The 19,459-nt window shown below is 39.0% G+C and overlaps 1 protein-coding gene across 1 annotated transcript; it reads left to right on the plus strand.

Moving 5' to 3' along the window:
- Window positions 1-2,547: 2,547 nt before the first annotated feature.
- On the plus strand, window positions 2,548-11,787 carry slc35a2 (solute carrier family 35 member 2). Its single transcript, XM_079178447.1, has 5 exons — window positions 2,548-2,876; window positions 4,738-4,920; window positions 6,809-6,960; window positions 7,191-7,313; window positions 8,453-11,787. The coding sequence occupies exons 1-5, from the start codon at window positions 2,807-2,809 to the stop codon at window positions 9,062-9,064; spliced, it is 1,140 nt and encodes a 379-aa protein (XP_079034573.1). The 5' UTR covers window positions 2,548-2,806; the 3' UTR covers window positions 9,065-11,787.
- Window positions 11,788-19,459: the final 7,672 nt, after the last annotated feature.

Genomic DNA, 19,459 nt, shown 5'->3' on the forward strand with positions numbered 1-19,459 from the left:
ACATTTCCTTCTGCTTCAAATCAGAGTTTTCTACCAGCAGAAGGCTTTTATTGTGAAGTAGCTATAGGAAATGCAGCGTATCGGTCCGTGAGATATGCTGCTGTTTGTTAGTTGTGTACAACAAGTACTAAGCAGCGTTAGCAGTTATTTCAGCCGTGATTGATGAAACGTTGTCTACTCAGAGGAAGCCCCTCCTCCTCTCCGGGGCGTCGCGCGAGAGTGACGCTAATAAACACAAATGATCCGGAAATCAAACTCCCTCGAGTAACGCGACGTGAAAGAACACAGCATTACAATTAATAGACTTGTTTAAGTTCACATTTAGTTCTCGGCGTGAGATAGTATCAGAGTTCAGCTGCAGTACACAGCACTACCACAGTTTCCCTATGTTTCTATGTATTTGTTTCATCTTTCATTGGATAAGTCAATCAATGAATTCATTCTTTGAGGAAATGGATAGAGAGGAAGGTTTGGATGAGGTGTGGATCCCTCAACAACAAATGAAGAGTATGCAGGAATGAGAGTTATTGTTTCATGTGAAACACAGTGAGATTAGATCAGCTGAACCACTGATGTAAAGAGACAATGTTCATCAAAGCAGGAAGTAAATATCAAGTGACCTCTTTCATAATAATATGTTGTAATATTTGTGTCATGACAGACATACTGGCTGACTACTCTCAGAGACTCTGAAGTCCAACCCTCCATCTGAGAGAGCTGGACCTGAGTCACTACAGCCTGCAGGATCCGGAGTGAAGCTGCTGTCTGCTGGACTGGAGAGTCCACACTGTAGACTGGAGACTCTGAGGTCAGTTCACTGACTCTGTTACTATTATGGATATTATATGTTTATTCAACATTTTCACATAATACATTACATTCATAAAGTTAAAAATGTTTCTTGAACTAAATGTAATCTTCAGTCACAAAAGACTTGTTTCTTAAAGAAACTTTTATTTGTTAAAGTAAATTAATGTTTATCATTTTTGTTAAGATCCTCTGAACTAATATTTGTTTTAAATGTAAAATGTTTACTCGATGAAGTAGAAATATTTCTTTGGTTTCTGTTTATTTGTATGTGTTTTCACAAATAATATCTGATCATTGACATTGTTCTAAAGGCGCACACACACACACAAGAGCACAAACTCTTAACTCAACTCTTTATTAGCTTAGCTTCCTCGTGCTGCACGTTACTGTCACGGTACAGACTACAGGTTCCATGCTTCCCCTACATTCCCCTGGGTCCTAAGTCCCTCCACGTACAGCTTCTTATCACCCTCTATGTACCAGTACATTTATAACAAACACCACACATATTACACTAATCAGCGTAGCATAGTGTCTGACCAACATACCAGAAAAAGCACGAAAGAAATTATTAATTTAAATTATTGTTTTAGAGTTTTTAAAGTGTTTTGTTTGTAATATGTATAATAATCATATCATTTAGTTATCACTACTGAGAGTTTAACAAACATTAAAACATGACGTAGATAGGTTTCAGGTTTAAGATGTTTATTTAAATTCATCTCTGACACACATGAAGATAAAGTTGTGAACACGTCTGAATATCTATGATCAGAATCATTATAACTGTGTTACAACTGCTGCTGTGTGAAGAGAATCCTGCTGTTAACAAGAACCTGATGAGTTTAACGTGTTTACACCAAATGTTGTTGACCTTTAGTTCATAGAGCAGCACTTTAACATAGAAGAGCTCAACACACTACTCATTGTTGAACTTTGAGCACAACAATAAAAACATGTAATTAATCGCGATTCTAAATTGTAATCGTTGCCCAGCACTAATTACATTATGTTACATGATTTTACACTATATTGCATAATGTTTCACTTCATTACTTTATGTAACAATCATTTGGTAACTACGGTCATTAAGGTGCATTGAAGCCGGAAGTTGGACCTGAATATCGTGTTGTTTCACAGTGAACCAGCAGGTGGCGCTGGACACTAACGTGAGCGGACAGGTGAGCTTCACCCAGCAGCCAATAGGATTCCTTCACGTTCAACCTGCAGGAGAACAAGGAGACGGTTGTTGTCAGCAGGATGAGGGAGGTCTCACTCTGGCTGTTTATTCAGAGCTCCTCATCACAGAACGTTCACGCGGCATCAATTATAAATGTATTTCTTCTTTCTATACATTTATCAAAGTTAAAAAGCGCAGGGTTCACAAAACAGACTGATGAGTAATTAAGTTAAAATATTTGTGGGCAAAGGAAAATCATTTTTTCAACTTTATTTTGAAAAACAAAAACAAATGAATGAATGCAAATATACGTTTAAAATGTCCATATCTGTGTATGTGAGTATTTCATTAGTTTCCTCCTTTAACTTTTCTGAAAATAGTGAGATTTATTATATATATTTAGATAGAAATTCACAACGATTGTACTATATTATGGTATATAAAAACATTTAAAAAAATTAAAATGTTGTGCATTAAAGTTTAGTGACAGAGTGGTGCCTCCTGTCAGGTCGTCGTGTCTCCGCAGCAGTAGTTCCTTCACTTCCTGAACACCTCGTCTCCTCCACGCGAGTGTTTTCATCCCGGTGTTTGTGCTGCTTCCTCTGACCTCAGCTCCTCCGGCTTCATATCCGTCTGTCTGACGGCCTGTCTGCCTGTCGCTTCTTTAACCTGAACAACAACAAACAACCCTGGAGTTTCGGTGCTCCGGTCCGGGTCCCGAGGAGCTAGCTTTAGGAGGCTAGCTTTAGGAGGGCTAGCTGAGCGTTTGACGTTAGCCGAGCGAGGCAGCTGGACGGCGGGCAGAGGGAGCGCAGCATGGCCGCGGGGAGCCACAGCCAGGCGGCGGCGGAGGAGGAGAAGACGACGAGCGGGAGTCAGAGTGAAGGTACCTGGGAGGGAGAACCGGGGGATGGGTTAACTACACACGGCCCGCACGGCTCTAAAACTCGGGCTAGCTGGTACCTGATGGGAGGACTGGTGTGATGAAATAACACTCCATATTTAGTTTATTTAAATACATTAAAAGTCACACATTTTCGCCGTCTGTGTCGGGCTTTATAGGTGTATGGCGTCAAAGGCTAGTTGGCTAGCTAGCAGCTAACTAGCAGCTAAACTCACCAAACTTAGCTGACTTATTGAGGGCTAGTATTTATAAAGGTTAACCAGTAAAGTTAACTAGTATGCTAACAAACTAATGCCGACACTTTAACTTTATCCCAGCAGTTTAATGAATAAAGAAAGGGTCGTAGTTTTAATTTAAATTGAATAATCATGCTAGAGGCTAACGTCCAAGGCTAACTCCTCTGTTTACTAGTCGAAAACTAGTTTGTGTTGCTGCTAACTGACCCGTCAGTGTTAGTCAATGTGGTCACTGTGCTTTGTGGAGGCTAATGCTAACAGCTAATGCTAACAGCCGTATTAAAGGTGAGTTTAACCTCCAGGTGTGTTGATGAGTGGCAGGAATGCTGACGTGGAGGAGGTGTGGTTCAGGTGTGGTTACTGAGGCCACAATGCCACACAGGTGTAGTCACAGTACAGGTATTGATGAGTCACATCTTTTGGATTAAAATAACTATATTGCATTCATTTAGTTTAATCTACATTAAGATCATCATGTTAGTAGAACCTCGAACTAAAGTACAACATGTACCTCTGAGGTGTAGTACAGGATAAAGTACAACATGTACCTCTGAGGTGTAGTACAGGATAAATTATCAGTTGATGTAATAACGTGATGTTTCAGCTCTGTAGGAGTTTATTTTAACATTCTTTTGTCTGTAAAAGAGAAATATTGATTTGTTGTGTTTCGTTCGTCACTCAAAGAAAGAGTTAAAAGTTTAGAGTGAATTAAATCTAGAGGAAGTGATCAGTGATGGATGATGAATAAACATCAGGGTGGTCCTCTAAGACCTGTTGAGATGTGGACAGGTGCACTCTGGGAGGTGTAACTTGTCCTCGCTTGAACCGGAAGTTGTTCTGCTCCTCCATATTCACGCTCTGAGGAGAGAGGAGTGAGGAGACATGAGCGAGGAACCACGAGAGCAGCCTTCCAGGAAGTGTGTTAACGGCGGACACGCCCCCTCAGTGTTCGTCATGTGATTGGACGCTGCAGCCGATGGACTGATGACTGAGTTTAACACCAGAGTGAAGACAGATCAGATTAAACTCTAGTTTATATTTGATCTGTTCTCTGGTTTAAATAGATGTTCATTGTAGTCTGAACAACAAAAGAACCACAAACAACTTCCTTCATTTATTAAAGATTTGTGTTTTCATGATGTTTCCTCAATAATTTCATGATGAAAGGATGAAAGTGAGAGATCTTTACATCATTGATCATCATTTCATTCAGTCACTGAGGATCATTCAGAGTTTCATGAGTTTCATCATTTAAGAGAAACAATAATCATGTTCTGGTTATTTAATAATGACGTCACAGTCACAGTTTAAAACGTTCAGACGCAGATAATCATAAACAAGACGAAAACATTCCACCGTAGAGATGATCCTGATCTCATAAACACAGTTTAACAGACTCCAGAGATGATCACTGTGTGTTTATGAGTTATTAGTGTTATTAGTTACTATTATTAGTCCAGAGATCATGTGAACAGACACAAACTTCTCTGAAGTCTCTCCAGCTGTTAAAGCCGACTGACAGCTGATCCAGATGTGATCAGCTGATCCTCGTCATCAGAAACAGACGTGGCTTCACGTGACCTGTGTCCTGTTGTTGGTCCCCACAGTCCACAGGAGGCTGAAGTACATCAGTCTGGCCGTGCTGGTGGTCCAGAACGCGTCGCTCATCCTCAGCATCCGATACGTCCGCACGTTGCCGGGCGACCGCTTCTTCACAACGTCGGCCGTCGTCATGGCGGAGGTCCTGAAGGTCGTGACCTGTCTGTTCATCATCCTGCTGCAGAGGAAATGTGAGTTAGATATCACTAATATATCAGTTAAATATCACTACTATATCAGTTAAATATCACGATTATATCAGTTAAATATCACTAATATATCAGTTAAATATCACTAATATATCAGTTAAATATCACGATTATATCAGTTAAATATCACTATTATATCAGTTAAATATCACTATTATATCAGTTAAATATCACTATTATATCAGTTAAATATCACGATTATATCAGTTAAATATCACTACTATATCAGTTAAATATCACTATTATATCAGTTAAATATCACTAATATATCAGTTAAATATCACTACTATATCAGTTAAATATCACGATTATATCAGTTAAATATCACTAATATATCAGTTAAATATCACTAATATATCAGTTAAATATCACGATTATATCAGTTAAATATCACTATTATATCAGTTAAATATCACTATTATATCAGTTAAATATCACTAATATATCAGTTAAATATCACGATTATATCAGTTAAATATCACTATTATATCAGTTAAATATCACTATTATATCAGTTAAATATCACTAATATATCAGTTAAATATCACTATTATATCAGTTAAATATCACTAATATATCAGTTAAATATCACTTATATCAGTTAAATATCACTATTATATCAGTTAAATATCACTATTATATCAGTTAAATATCACTATTATATCAGTTAAATATCACTATTATATCAGTTAAATATCACTATTATATCAGTTAAATATCACTATTATATCACTATTATATCAGTTAAATATCACTATTATATCAGTTAAATATCACTAATATATCAGTTAAATATCACTAATATATCAGTTAAAGATCACTATTATATCAGTTAAATATCACTATTATATCAGTTAAATATCACTATTATATCACTATTATATCAGTTAAATATCACTATTATATCACTATTGTATCAGTTAAATATCACTATTATATCACTATTGTATCAGTTAAATATCACTATTATATCACTATTGTATCAGTTAAATATCACTATTATATCACTATTGTATCAGTTAAATATCACTATTATATCAGTTAAATATCACTATTATATCAGTTAAATATCACTATTATATCAGTTAAATATCACTATTATATCAGTTAAATATCACTATTATATCAGTTAAATATCACTATTATATCAGTTAAATATCACTATTATATCACTATTGTATCAGTTAAATATCACTATTATATCAGTTAAATATCACTATTATATCAGTTAAATATCACTATTATATCAGTTAAATATCACTATTATATCACTATTGTATCAGTTAAATATCACTATTATATCAGTTAAATATCACTATTATATCAGTTAAATATCACTATTATATCAGTTAAATATCACTATTATATCACTATTGTATCAGTTAAATATCACTATTATATCACTATTGTATCAGTTAAATATCACTATTATATCACTATTGTATCAGTTAAATATCACTATTATATCAGTTAAATATCACTATTATATCACTATTGTATCAGTTAAATATCACTATTATATCAGTTAAATATCACTATTATATCAGTTAAATATCACTATTATATCACTATTGTATCAGTTAAATATCACTATTATATCAGTTAAATATCACTATTATATCAGTTAAATATCACTATTATATCACTATTGTATCAGTTAAATATCACTATTATATCAGTTAAATATCACTATTATATCAGTTAAATATCACTATTATATCAGTTAAATATCTCTATTTAACTGATTATTCTACTGTGATAAGAACTGAACATTTATATTGAAGTGAAAATAAATAACTTTATTAATCCAGCCAGAGATAGACAATAACAACCTCCCTCTGTCTCCCTCCCTCTCTGTCTCCCTCCCCAGTCCATGTGAAGGACACTGTGTACTTCCTGTTTGACTCCATCGTGTTTCAGTACAAAGACACAGTGAAACTGGCTGTTCCTTCTCTCATCTACACGCTGCAGAACAACCTGCAGTACGTTGCCATCTCTAACCTGCCAGCTGCCACCTTCCAGGTCAGACCTCAAATCTTCTTGTTGGTCCGTCTCTTAATACGGTCTCACTTCCTGTCTGTGTCTCATTGGTTCTTACTGAAGATGTTAATCTTTAAAAACACAAAGTTTCAGAATAAACTACAGTGTGATGATGATGATGAAGGAACGGGATGTTTTATTGACATCAGGATACTAGTTGGTAGAAACGTTCCCCCGGTGGTTCGAGTCCCGACGTGTTTCTGTCCTCTCAGGTTACGTACCAGCTGAAGATCCTCACCACGGCTCTGTTCAGCGTGATGATGCTGAGGAAGACTCTGTCCAGAGTTCAGTGGGTTTCTCTGCTGCTGCTCTTCGCTGGAGTTGCCGTGGTTCAGGTACGTCACCGCTTCGGTACGTCACCGCTTAGGTACGTCACCGCTTGGGTACGTCACCGTGGGTACGTCACCGCTTAGGTGCGTCACCGCTTGGGTACGTCACCGTGGGTACGTCACCGCTTAGGTACCTCACCGCTTGGGTACGTCACCGCTTGGGTACGTCACCGCTTGGGTACGTCACCGTGGGTACGTCACCGCGTGGGTACGTCACCGCTTAGGTACGTCACCGTGGGTACGTCACCGTGGGTACGTCACCGTGGGTACGTCACCGCGTGGGTACGTCACCGCGTGGGTACGTCACCGCTTAGGTACGTCACCGTGGGTACGTCACCGCGTGGAAAAAGTCACCGCGTGGGTAAGTCACCGCTTGGGTACGTCACCGCTTAGGTACGTCACCGCTTAGGTACGTCACCGCGTGGGTACGTCACCGCTTAGGTACGTCACCGTGGGTACGTCACCGCTTAGGTACGTCACCGCGTGGGTACGTCACCGCTTAGGTACGTCACCGTGGGTACGTCACCGCTTAGGTACGTCACCGCGTGGGTACGTCACCGCTTAGGTACGTCACCGTGGGTACGTCACCGCTTGGGTACGTCACCGCTTAGGTACGTCACCGCGTGGGTACGTCACCGCTTAGGTACGTCACCGTGGGTAAGTCACCGCGTGGGTACGTCACCGCGTGGGTACGTCACCGCTTAGGTACGTCACCGTGGGTACGTCACCGCTTGGGTACGTCACCGCTTAGGTACGTCACCGCGTGGGTACGTCACCGCTTAGGTACGTCACCGTGGGTACGTCACCGCTTGGGTACGTCACCGCTTAGGTACGTCACCGCGTGGGTACGTCACCGTGGGTACATCGTCGTTCAGGCACGGTGCCGCTCAGGTACGGCGCTGTTCAGTTGTTAAGGTACTGCGGCTCACGTTTACTACTTCAGGACGTGTTCCAGATACTTGTACTTTACTTATTTACTTTACTTTTTGTTGTACTTTGACTTCAATAAGGTGATTAATGCAGGACTTTTACTTGAAACAGAGTACCTCTACTCTGTAATAGTAGTACTTTTACTGCAGTAGAAGATCTTCGTACTTGTTCCTGGTTATAACCCGATTGATTGACGTTTGATCTCCTCCTCTCAGTTGGAGCAGGAGGGGAAAAAGGAGGCGTCGGTGTCGGAGGACTCCCACCAGAACTACTCGGTGGGTCTGGTCGCCGTGGTGATCAGCTGTCTGTCGTCGGGGTTCGCCGGCGTCTACTTCGAGAAGATCCTGAAGGGGAGCTCGGCGTCCGTCTGGATGAGGAACGTCCAGCTGGGGATCTTCGGCACGGCGCTCGGCGCGCTGGGCCTCTGGTGGAACGACGGCGCCGCGGTCGCCGAGCGCGGCTTCCTGTTCGGCTACACCGGCACGGTGTGGTGCGTCATCTTCAACCAGGCGTTCGGCGGGCTGCTGGTCGCCGTGGTGGTGAAGTACGCCGACAACATCCTGAAGGGCTTCGCCACCTCCTTCTCCATCATCGTGTCCACGGTGATGTCCGTCTACCTGTTTGGCTTCCAGGTGGACCTGCTCTTCACGGTGGGGGCGGGGCTTGTCATCGGCGCCGTCTACATGTACAGCCTCCCCAAAGCCACCGTTGCCAGCTCCTCGTCACTGAGCTCCTCCTCCTCTTCCTCCGCGTCTTTGGCGTCGCCGAGGATGGACGGAGGCGCCGAGATGGAGGCGTTTCTGCCAAAGTCAGTGCTGGTGAAGTGACTCCCCTCTCTCCACCTCCTCCTCACTCCTTTCCTCCCTCTAAACTCATCCAAAGGAGGACAGGATCTCCTCTTGATCTTCTCCTTCCTCCCCCTCCTGCAGACCTCCTCATCTCAGCTGAAGACTGTCGACGACGGAGGAGATTTTCTCCTCGTCTTTTTCTAACTTCCTCCTCGCCTCCTTTTTTCACTCCTCCTCCTGTGATGAAAAGTAGAACGGAGGAGTCTACTCTGAACTCCTTCTGACTTGAGGAGGAGGAGGAGAACGTCTGGTTTTAACTCTGCTTTTCCTCCCTAAACACTAACCTCTCCTCCCCTCCGCCGTTCTCGTCACAGACTAACTGCTTAAAGCACAACAGGAGGAGGAGGAGGAGGAGGAGCTGCCTTAAAACTCTCTGTTACTTAATGAAAGGAGAAGCCTTACGCTGATTATTGATTGTGATGGAGGACGTTTCCTCAGTTCAGCTCCTTATTTTCGGTCTTTCAGAATCGACACAAAATGGTGAGAAAAAAGAAGCGTTCAGACGTTTTCTGTCTGCGTTTATATTTGAAGTCCACAGAGAACCGATGAGAACGTTTGAGATATAAAATATAATATCTGTGATTTTAATCTGCAGAAGAAAATAAACGGTGAGAACTAGAAAATATCTTGAATAAATGAAGACGTCCATGAAGAGATTAAAACAGATGATATGACCTTCATCACTTTAACACATCCAGCTCTTCTTCTGCTTCCTCTTGTTCTGTCTCTTCTTCCTCTTCTTTTCCTTCTCGTGAGTCTCTTTAGACCACGTCTGTCTCGACTGCAGTCTGGTGAAGGAGACTGACCGGTGAAGGAGACTGACCGGTGAAGGAGACTGACCGGTGAAGGAGACTGACTCCGGTGAAGGAGACTGACCGGTGAAGGAGACTGACCGGTGAAGGAGACTGACCGGTGAAGGAGACTGACTGGTGAAGGAGACTGACTCTGGTGAAGGAGACTGACCGGTGAAGGAGACTGACTCTGGTGAAGGAGACTGACCGGTGAAGGAGACTGACCGGTGAAGGAGACTGACTCCGGTGAAGGAGACTGACCGGTGAAGGAGACTGACCGGTGAAGGAGACTGACTCTGGTGAAGGAGACTGACCGGTGAAGGAGACTGACTGGTGAAGGAGACTGACTCTGGTGAAGGAGACTGACTGGTGAAGGAGACTGACTCTGGTGAAGGAGACTGACTCTGGTGAAGGAGACTGACTCTGGTGAAGGAGACTTCCTGAATGTCTTCAGTGGAGAAGCTTCCTGTTGTTTACGTTGTTGTTTACGTTGTTGTTTACGTTGTTGTTTACGTTGTTGTTGTTTACGTTGAGTGGAAGCTTCCTGTTGTTTTGGCTCCAGCAGCTGATTGACCAATGAGGAGAGAATAATCTGTTTTCCAACATAACAAACATTTTATAATGAAATATTTCAACTTCATGGACAAACATTTAATTCCTTCATGAAAACAAGTAAATGTTGATTATTAAAAATGTTTGTTCTTCAGCTGGTCGTCACGGAGACAAAATGTTCAACAATTAGTTTCTTTTTCCTCTCAAAGTTCAAAATGTTTCGTTTTCATTTATCAAAAACAAAACTGACGTTTTCAGTTTTGTTAATTTGTTTTTTGTAAAACTGAAATGTTTTCTTTGTTTTGGGAACAAATCAATAGAAATCTATATTAATATATCTTACGTTTAATTTAAGAGGGAATGAAAGTTTGAGGAGGAGGAGGCTCTGTTATTCATTATTGATTAATATTCAGATTCAACGGTTGCCATGAAAATGAGGACAAAACTATTTAAACAATAACTTTCTTTATTTTTTTATTTGATCACAGATGTTTTATATGAAACTTTTTTTTAATCCTTTTCTCTCGATCACAAGTTAATTATGAACCAGATCAATATCTTTATGATCAATATCGATCAACAATAACGTCTAATCAGATAAACATTATTTGGATTAAATCCAAATAATATCGCAAGAAAACCATATTTATTATGAATTATATTGTAATCAAAATTATTCTATAATTAGTTATATTGATTACCTCGTTATCTTGAGATAATTATCTGAAAAATGTATATATTTATAATAATAAAAAGTAGTTTTCTCCTGAAAAAACGAGATGATTATTTTGTTATTTAATTAAAAAACAAATATTATATAAAAATGAAAACAAAATACTGAGATCATTAATCATGTAAAACGATCATTTTCTTCTCATATCAGGATCAATAAATATCACTAAAGAGAATCTTCTGATTTAGTTTTTGTGACATAAATCAAACCTGAATCTTTTATCACATTTACAAACCGTCTTAGTTTATGCTTATAAAGGAATAATTATCTCCACATTTTGATTGAATTTATTTCATTATTGTGAGAAAACAAAACTCTTAATTAATTCATCGTCCGTATTAAATCTTTAATCTGAAAATTAGTTTTTTTCCTGCTTTTTGCATCAAAATTCCTAATAAATATTCAGATTGAAGCAGCAGTTTAATTCATTTTATTTCTTATAATTTGCTCAGAGATTTTAGATATTTTTCCCAAACGTTTCATAGAACCTCTTAAACCTGAAACAATGTTTCCGCCTCATCACATTCCTCCAGAGATCTTTTTAAGCTCCTCCTCCTGTCTGGGTCGTGATGTTTGAACCTGTAAATACTTCTTTTGGTAAAGTTTTATATAAACACGGAAATGGACTCAAAGACTCTGCAGTTTGTCTTCTTTTGTAGGTAAATTCTAGTAAAATGTTTCATTTTATTTCTGCAGCTTCAGTGATAATAAATAAATCTGGAGACAAAGAAAGTTGAGATGTTACGAATTAGAAGTTATTATTTCAAGAGCAAGTCCTGAAATTATACAACTTTGTTAAAGTAAGAAAAGTCACGATGAATGTAGATTATTTAACGTCTTTATTCTCAATTTCATTCTTTAAATCTCTATAAAATGTATTATGTTTATCACAATTTTTCTATTTTCCTCATGAAATCTACACATTTATGCAAATTCAGCTCCAACAAATCAATATATTTATTTATATATCTATATATATTTTTTTAATATATATTTATAAATATATATTTATTTTATGTATATATACTTTTAATATATATTTATTTTATATGTGTGTGTGTGTGTGTGTGTGTGTGTGTGTGTGTGTGTGTGTTTTCTGTTCATAGATTTTTCCTACTGAGATGTATTTAACATATTTAAAAAGATTATTGTGATCGTTTTAAACTCAGTTCTCTGCAGATAAAACTCGTTCATTTAGACCTTTAGGGAGACACTTTGTATTTCAATGAAAATATATTTTGGGAACATGTTTGTTGTATTAGATGATAAAACACACTGAAAGGCTGTAAACATTGATGAGTCCTTTATAAACCCTTTATGAGCCCTTTATAAACCCTTTATAAGCCCTTTATAAACCCTTTATGAGTCCTTTATGAGCCCTTTATGAGCCCTTTATAAACCCTTTATGAGCCCTTTATAAACCCTTTATGAGCCCTTTATGAACCCTTTATGAGCCCTTTATAAACCCTTTATGAGCCCTTTATGAGTCCTTTATGAGCCCTTTCTAAACCCTTCATGAGCCCTTTATGAGCCCTTTCTAAACCCTTTATGAACCCTTTATGAGCCCTTTCTAAACCCTTTATGAACCCTTTATGAGCCCTTTATGAGTCCTTTATGAACCCTTTGAGTCCTTTATGAACCCTTTGAGTCCTTTATGAACCCTTTATGAACCCTTTGAGTCCTTTATGAGCCCTTTATGAGCCCTTTATGAACCCTTTGAGTCCTTTATGAACCCTTTGAGTCCTTTATGAACCCTTTCTAAACCCTTTATGAACCCTTTATGAGCCCTTTCTAAACCCTTTATGAGTCCTTTATGAGTCCTTTATGAGCCCTTTATGAACCCTTTGAGTCCTTTATGAACCCTTTGAGTCCTTTATGAACCCTTTGAGTCCTTTATGAACCCTTTATGAGTCCTTTATGAGCCCTTTATAAACCCTTTATGAGCCCTTTCTAAACCCTTTATGAACCCTTTATGAACCCTTTATGAGCCCTTTATGAGCCCTTTCTAAACCCTTTATGAGTCCTTTATGAGTCCTTTGTGAACCCTTTATGAACCCTTTCCTTAAGTCAGCATTAGATGCAGACTTTGCCAAAGGGAATTACCCACAATTCATTGCAATGTGACGTTAAACACGGGGTAACCAGTGGACGCATGGAGACGTAAAATAATGTGTTCAACCTGTCACATTATATTTAATCAGAAATATTAAGGGTTAAATATGGAACATAACATAAAATCAGAGAATATGTATTTAGTCATCAAATATTAGATTTAGTCATTGAAGCTGTTTTGACAAAAATGAGTAAATAGATTATATGAGATACCACTCATCTTGTGAGGAAGACATTCAAATCAGGGAGTAAATAATATACAATAATTAAACACAATAAATAATAATAAATAAACATGATATTTTTCACACTCACACTCAACCACTTAATCAGGTGATCTCAGTGAGTCCTTGAGGGTTTAGGGTTTGAGGCTTTAGGGGGGATGTTGGGATTGGGCCTAAAATGAGTATAGCGACTCTTTAACAGAACAGGAAGTTAACTTCTTCTTCTTCTTCTTCCTGTTTCTGTCCTCCAGGTGTTCAGCTAAACAGAAAGGATCCTGAGTGACAGACGGCTGCTTTCATTCTCTCTGCTGGTGGTATTGCAGTATTATTACGGTACTACTGCTGTATTATTGCTGCAGTATTATTACGGTACTACTACTGCAATATTACGGTACTACTGCAGTATTATTACGGTACTACTGCAATATTATGTCCAATTGCAGTATTATTTTTTATGGGACTACTGCAGTATTATTATGTACTTTTTAAGAAGAAGACGTCGGGAAGATTTTTTTATGTGATTATACTATATTAATCCCGCTAAGGGGGCCATTTGTCTCTGCATTTGACCCATCCCTGTACATTGGGAGCAGGGGGCTGCCCCTGATAAGCGCCCGGGGAGCCGTTAGGGTTCAGTGTCTTCGACACAGGACTCGTAGCAGCTAACGGGACGACCCTCTCTACCCAGTGAGCCACGGTCACCCTGAAAAATATATTTAAATGATCTCAACGTTCTCAACTTAAAAGGATTACAAATATTAATATTTGTATACCTGTGCGGCTCTCAGCTTCCATATCATATGTATTTACGGTTGTTTAATAATTCATTGAGCTCTTCACAGTATTTCACATTTCTGAGTGAAAACCTGCTGAAATGTTTTGATTTAAAGCTTTAAATGAAAATAGAAAACATAGAAATCATCTGACAGCAGATTAATATTCTGATCAATAATGACCCAAAAGAAATACGTTGACGAAATAAAAACGGTGACTTAAAAGTACAAGATAGTAAATAAAACACCACATTTTGATTATTTTACTAAATATTTGTTTGTCATAAATGTATTTAATTAGAATATCCATCATTTCAAAATAAAAGGTTATATTACTTACTCTAAAAGGAATATTAACTTTTTGAAGGAAAATATTCAACATTTCTAACTTAAATTAATTGTGAGAAAAATCTAAAAAATGAAATTTGCTCTGACGAGAAAAGATTATGACAGAAATCAAAATGATACTAAATATAAATGTGAACATTTCAAAGTGAAACTTACTTTAACTAATTTTATTAAAGTTTCTAACATTGAGAGATGGAGTATCTGTCATTTCAAAATAAAAGCTTATATTAATTTGTAACAATAACTCGAAAAACTCAGAGATCGTCATGAATCATTATTTTGATTGACTAAATAAAAATAATCTGGACGCATTTTATTTATTCAGTGTGGCTTTGTGCCACACTGACTGTAATCCTGCGGGCTTCTTTCTTTCTTTATTTATCCAGAAAGGTTTGGCACGCTTTTCCTCACACAGCGTTGCCAACAGCGGCGCGAAAAGTATATCCAAACGTGCGGCCCGATCCGGAATGGTGTGCTATGACTTTTATAAGAGATTCACCCAGCGGTTTTCCCGAAAATCCCGAAAAACTGAGCAAAATCGCCCCATTGACTTGAATGGGGTTTCTGCGTGAAGAGAGCAAAAAAAACACTGAACTTTGGACCCATATTGACAAGCCATACTTTAACATAGAAAAATGATTTAAAGTTTAAAACGTAGACAAAATGCTGGACGTTATTGAGCCAAATCGACATTTTGATAGCTAGCACAGTTTTCATGAAGTCGCAGATTAAGTTTCAGGAAAATTTTGGGTCCATTTCAGATTTTATAATGTGTGTGTATTGAGTCCCACAATTTTCACTCTTCATGCATTATTTTTTGCAAAAAAGTTAGCTAATCGTGTGCTGGTCTAGAGAAATGACTGTGGAATCCAGCACATTTACACATTTTGCATTACAGACCTTAACTGACAGGAAAACCAGCTTTCTGCTCCATAGAGACCAATGTTACATTTTACTTCAAGAACATCTTCCACAGAACACGGTACCCCATTTCTACATCGCCAGTTTAGCCACATTCTTTACACTACAGACACAATTTTCACAGGATCTGTTGTTCAACTCATCCTTCCCGTCATGTATTAATCTCGAACCAATAGGAGCTACGGTTATGGGGTTTTTGAGGATTTGTTTGAGAGGCGTTTCCCTGCTTTTTCTCCATGAACAGGCTGCAGGTGCACAGGTGATTCTGATTGAGCTAATTAGTGAACAGAGGCTCACAGACTCACATACACACATGACTTAGAGATATACGTGATGCAGCTCAGCCAATCAAATATGGGTATTCTGACAAGTTTCCTGATTCCAGTGAGATGTACACACACCATGACACAAGTGGGCGAGACGAGGAAACACTACGCAGAGCAGGACACTATTTGGGTGAGCTGTAAATGTTAAAACATAGATCTATCTCCAAATGAGAAAGATTGCCAGAGAGATCAGAGTCTTGAACCACGAATGGTTAGACTGATATAGGCAAATTTCTCCCACGGACGGGTGTTTCGGCAGTCTAATTTTATAAATGTAAAATTATTAGTGTTACAAATTGTTTGTGTCACAGACTGTTGTGTCGTGGTGATTTGCTCTGTTAAAGAGCGTTAGTTGTGGATTGTTAATTGTTATAAAGTTATAACCATGACTAGGGGTCCCTCTCAATACAAACAAGAAAACTAGCTCCAATGCTAACACCATTAACGGCGAACAATATTTTTAGCTGCCTGTTGAAGACAGACAGCACTTGTCCCGGCTTGGTGTGTGAAAAGTTCACATGTACAGGAAATTGAAACCGTTATACAAGATTAAATCCAAGAGTATGGATCTAAAATGCAGAAAAGAGAGAAGCGATATCTCAATCGAACCTCAACGATACTACCGGTAACATCGGCCTGTGTAGCGACATATTGCGACGTTTTCGGGCAGTAGAAGCCACGCTGTCAAAATTTCTTGCGAAATTTTCTAGTTTATTTTCTAGTTTTTTTTACACGTCATACATTTCAAAATAAAATATATTTAAAGTATTTTATTGATATTTATTCTCTCTAAAGTGATTAAAAGGGAAATGAACCTGAAGTAAGAGTAGCTTTTAGTTTTTATATAAATTGTATTTTTCTGTTTTTAATCTTTAACACATTAAAACTCTGCGTGTTATAAATGTTTGTCTTCACATCGCTGCCTTAAAGTTCCTGTTGTTGAGCTTCATGTCAACTTTTAACTCTTTATTAAAGTGGAAGTTTAAAGTTTGTCACTGACATTAAAGTTTTATAAGTGTTTCCAATACAAGTTTTTTATCGTGTAACTTTATTAAATCTGTGAACTTTGTGTCGTTTTGTTCTGATTCAAATGATTTATGATTTCATATTCTTTTCATTTTCTCCTTTAAATTCAAGAAAAGACGAATTAATGAAATCACATGAAGCTAAATTAAGTTTTCATCCACAAACGTTTACTTATAAATCTAAAATCATCTATTTGTGATTTGTGGTTGAAATATGAAACAGATGTTGATTCTGTTGGTGAACCTCTGGATCAATAACGGCTCGTTTATCAGATCATATTGATTTATGAATCACCAGAGAAATGTGAGGATGAAGAGGAATAAGGTTAAAACATGAATAAATAATGATGTATTCATACCAACAATAATAAATAAAGAGCCTTTAATCCTCTTTATTCTTCTCGTGTTCTTGGTGATGAACGTTGGTTGTAGTTTGGAGGCGGAGCCACCAGGAGGAGACAGAGACTTTCACTGGATTCATCCTGAAGAAGAAGAGCAGCCGGTGAACAAAACAAACATCCACATCAGACATTCTTTCATCAGATATGAATGTAGATGTTCATCTCAAAGTCTTCACCCTGCCAGGTATTAGCCAGCAACATCCAGTCCAGATCTTGTCCTGTTCATCCCCAGGTATTAGTCCGTATCCACCAGTAATAATAAATACCACGATACCAGATATTAACCTAACTTCTTAAACTATTACATGTCCAGTTACTTACCAGGTGTTAGTCTGAACCATTCAGTCCCTGCCAGTTATTAGTTGGGGTCAGACCTTTCCAGCTGTTAGTCATGACCCTCAGGTTCTCTGTCTTTATTCTCAGTCTGATCTGGGCCCCGTTCCTCGTAGTGCAGCGAGCACGGACGCCTCACAGCCTGATGCAGCCTCGCTGTGGAGCGATGCTTCATGTTGAACAGCGTCGGTGATGAGAGAACATCGGGGAAGCCGCTGCACGCCGTGCTGTTCATCACGTTTATCTGGTGCTGAAGAAGCTCATGATGTGTTCATGACGTCACCATGGCAACATGTTGCACTGGTCACCATGCTGAGTCATGTGTGTGTGCTCAGTGTGGACTTGCTCCCGTGTCCTCTTGATGGCTGTTTGAACTACATGATGGTGTAAAGCATCATAATGATGTGACGGTGTTATTAGTGCAGCATAGAGATCATTACTGATGAACATGATGAAGAACAGAGACAATCACACAACATTTATTTACTGCTGATTATGAATAACACACACACACTGATCCGCCCACACACAGATTCACACACATTCAAAGTCCTAGTTCTATATGTAATCTACACATACATGTACATACACACATATATAGTACATGATACATAAGCGCATACAGTACATATATCCTCATAAGTATCTATTAATTCGTATCAGTTAGATTCTCTTTGGGTTTGTTTTTATCTACTTATTCTGAAAGAGTTGATATAATTATGTTCGCTATAGATCTCATTGGATGATACATTCCATGAAGCCTACTGCCAGCAGCACATTTAAAGAAATATCATCTGATTGATTGAGGTGATGAGGCACTTAAAATTAGCCGATACGTTTTCCCAACACTTGCTCATTTAACTTGTCTGTGATATGTCACCATGCTTCTCGTCGCCCTCGCAGCGTTAGATTTCACCATGATTATGGTCTTGAATTCCTCATATGCGTTCATGATCATCTCCTGCTCGTCAGCGGAGTAAAAAGAGGTTCTTTCTTTGAGTTGATTTGCCGTTGTACTGTTAGAAAGTCATAGTTTCGGTGATCGACGCTTCCCCCTTTTGAAGTAGGACGGGCACGCGCAACGATCCTGATGACTGACATCTGGTTTGAATTAACGAGACTGTTTGAGTGGATCAGCCTTTGAGGAACCGAGATAGCCTGATGTCAATCATCGAGTTCATTTAAGCTGGATAATAGGACATTTGATCGACTTAGTTGAACCACGTATGAGGAATAGGGCCCTGAAGAGACTCTAACAGGTGAGTGTTGATGTGAGTGTTAGATGACTATGTGTTAGCCGACTGTTTGCAGTAGTCGACTGTTGTCGTTAGCCGACTGTTTGCGTTAGCCGACTGTTTGCAGTAGTCGACTGTTGTCGTTAGCCGACTGTTTGCGTTAGCCGACTGTTGTCGTTAGCCGACTGTTTGCAGTAGCCGACTGTTGTCGTTAGCCGACTGTTTGTAGTAGCCGACTGTTGTCGTTCGTCAACTGTGTGTGTGTGCGTTACCCGACTGTTGTCGTTAGCCAACTGTTTGTGTTAGCTGACTGTATACGTTAGCCGACTGTTGTCGTTAGCCGACTGTTGGCGTTAGCCGACTGTGTGCGTTAGCCGACTGTTGTCATTAGCCGACTGTTGTCGTTAGCCGACTGTTGTCGTTCGTCAACTGTGTGTGTGTGCGTTACCCGACTGTTGTCGTTAGCCAACTGTTTCTTTTAGCCGACTGTATACGTTAGCCGACTGTTGTCGTTAGCCGACTGTTGTCGTTAGCCGACTGTTTCTGGTTCGAATTAACGAGACTGTTTGAGCGGATCAGCCTTTGAGGAACCGAGATAGC

Source organism: Pholis gunnellus (assembly GCF_910591455.1).
Source record: "Pholis gunnellus genome assembly, chromosome: 2".
In the NCBI taxonomy this organism is placed as follows: domain Eukaryota; kingdom Metazoa; phylum Chordata; class Actinopteri; order Perciformes; family Pholidae; genus Pholis; species Pholis gunnellus.

Coding starts and splice junctions, on each gene's coding strand:
- slc35a2 (XM_079178447.1), top strand. CDS start 2,807: ATGGCCGCGGGGAGCCACAGCCAGGCGGCGGCGGAGGAGGAGAAGACG. Junction 4,921..6,808: donor CATCCTGCTGCAGAGGAAAT/GTGAGTTAGATA, acceptor CTCCCTCCCCAG/TCCATGTGAAGGACACTGTG. Junction 7,314..8,452: donor CTGGAGTTGCCGTGGTTCAG/GTACGTCACCGC, acceptor TCCTCCTCTCAG/TTGGAGCAGGAGGGGAAAAA.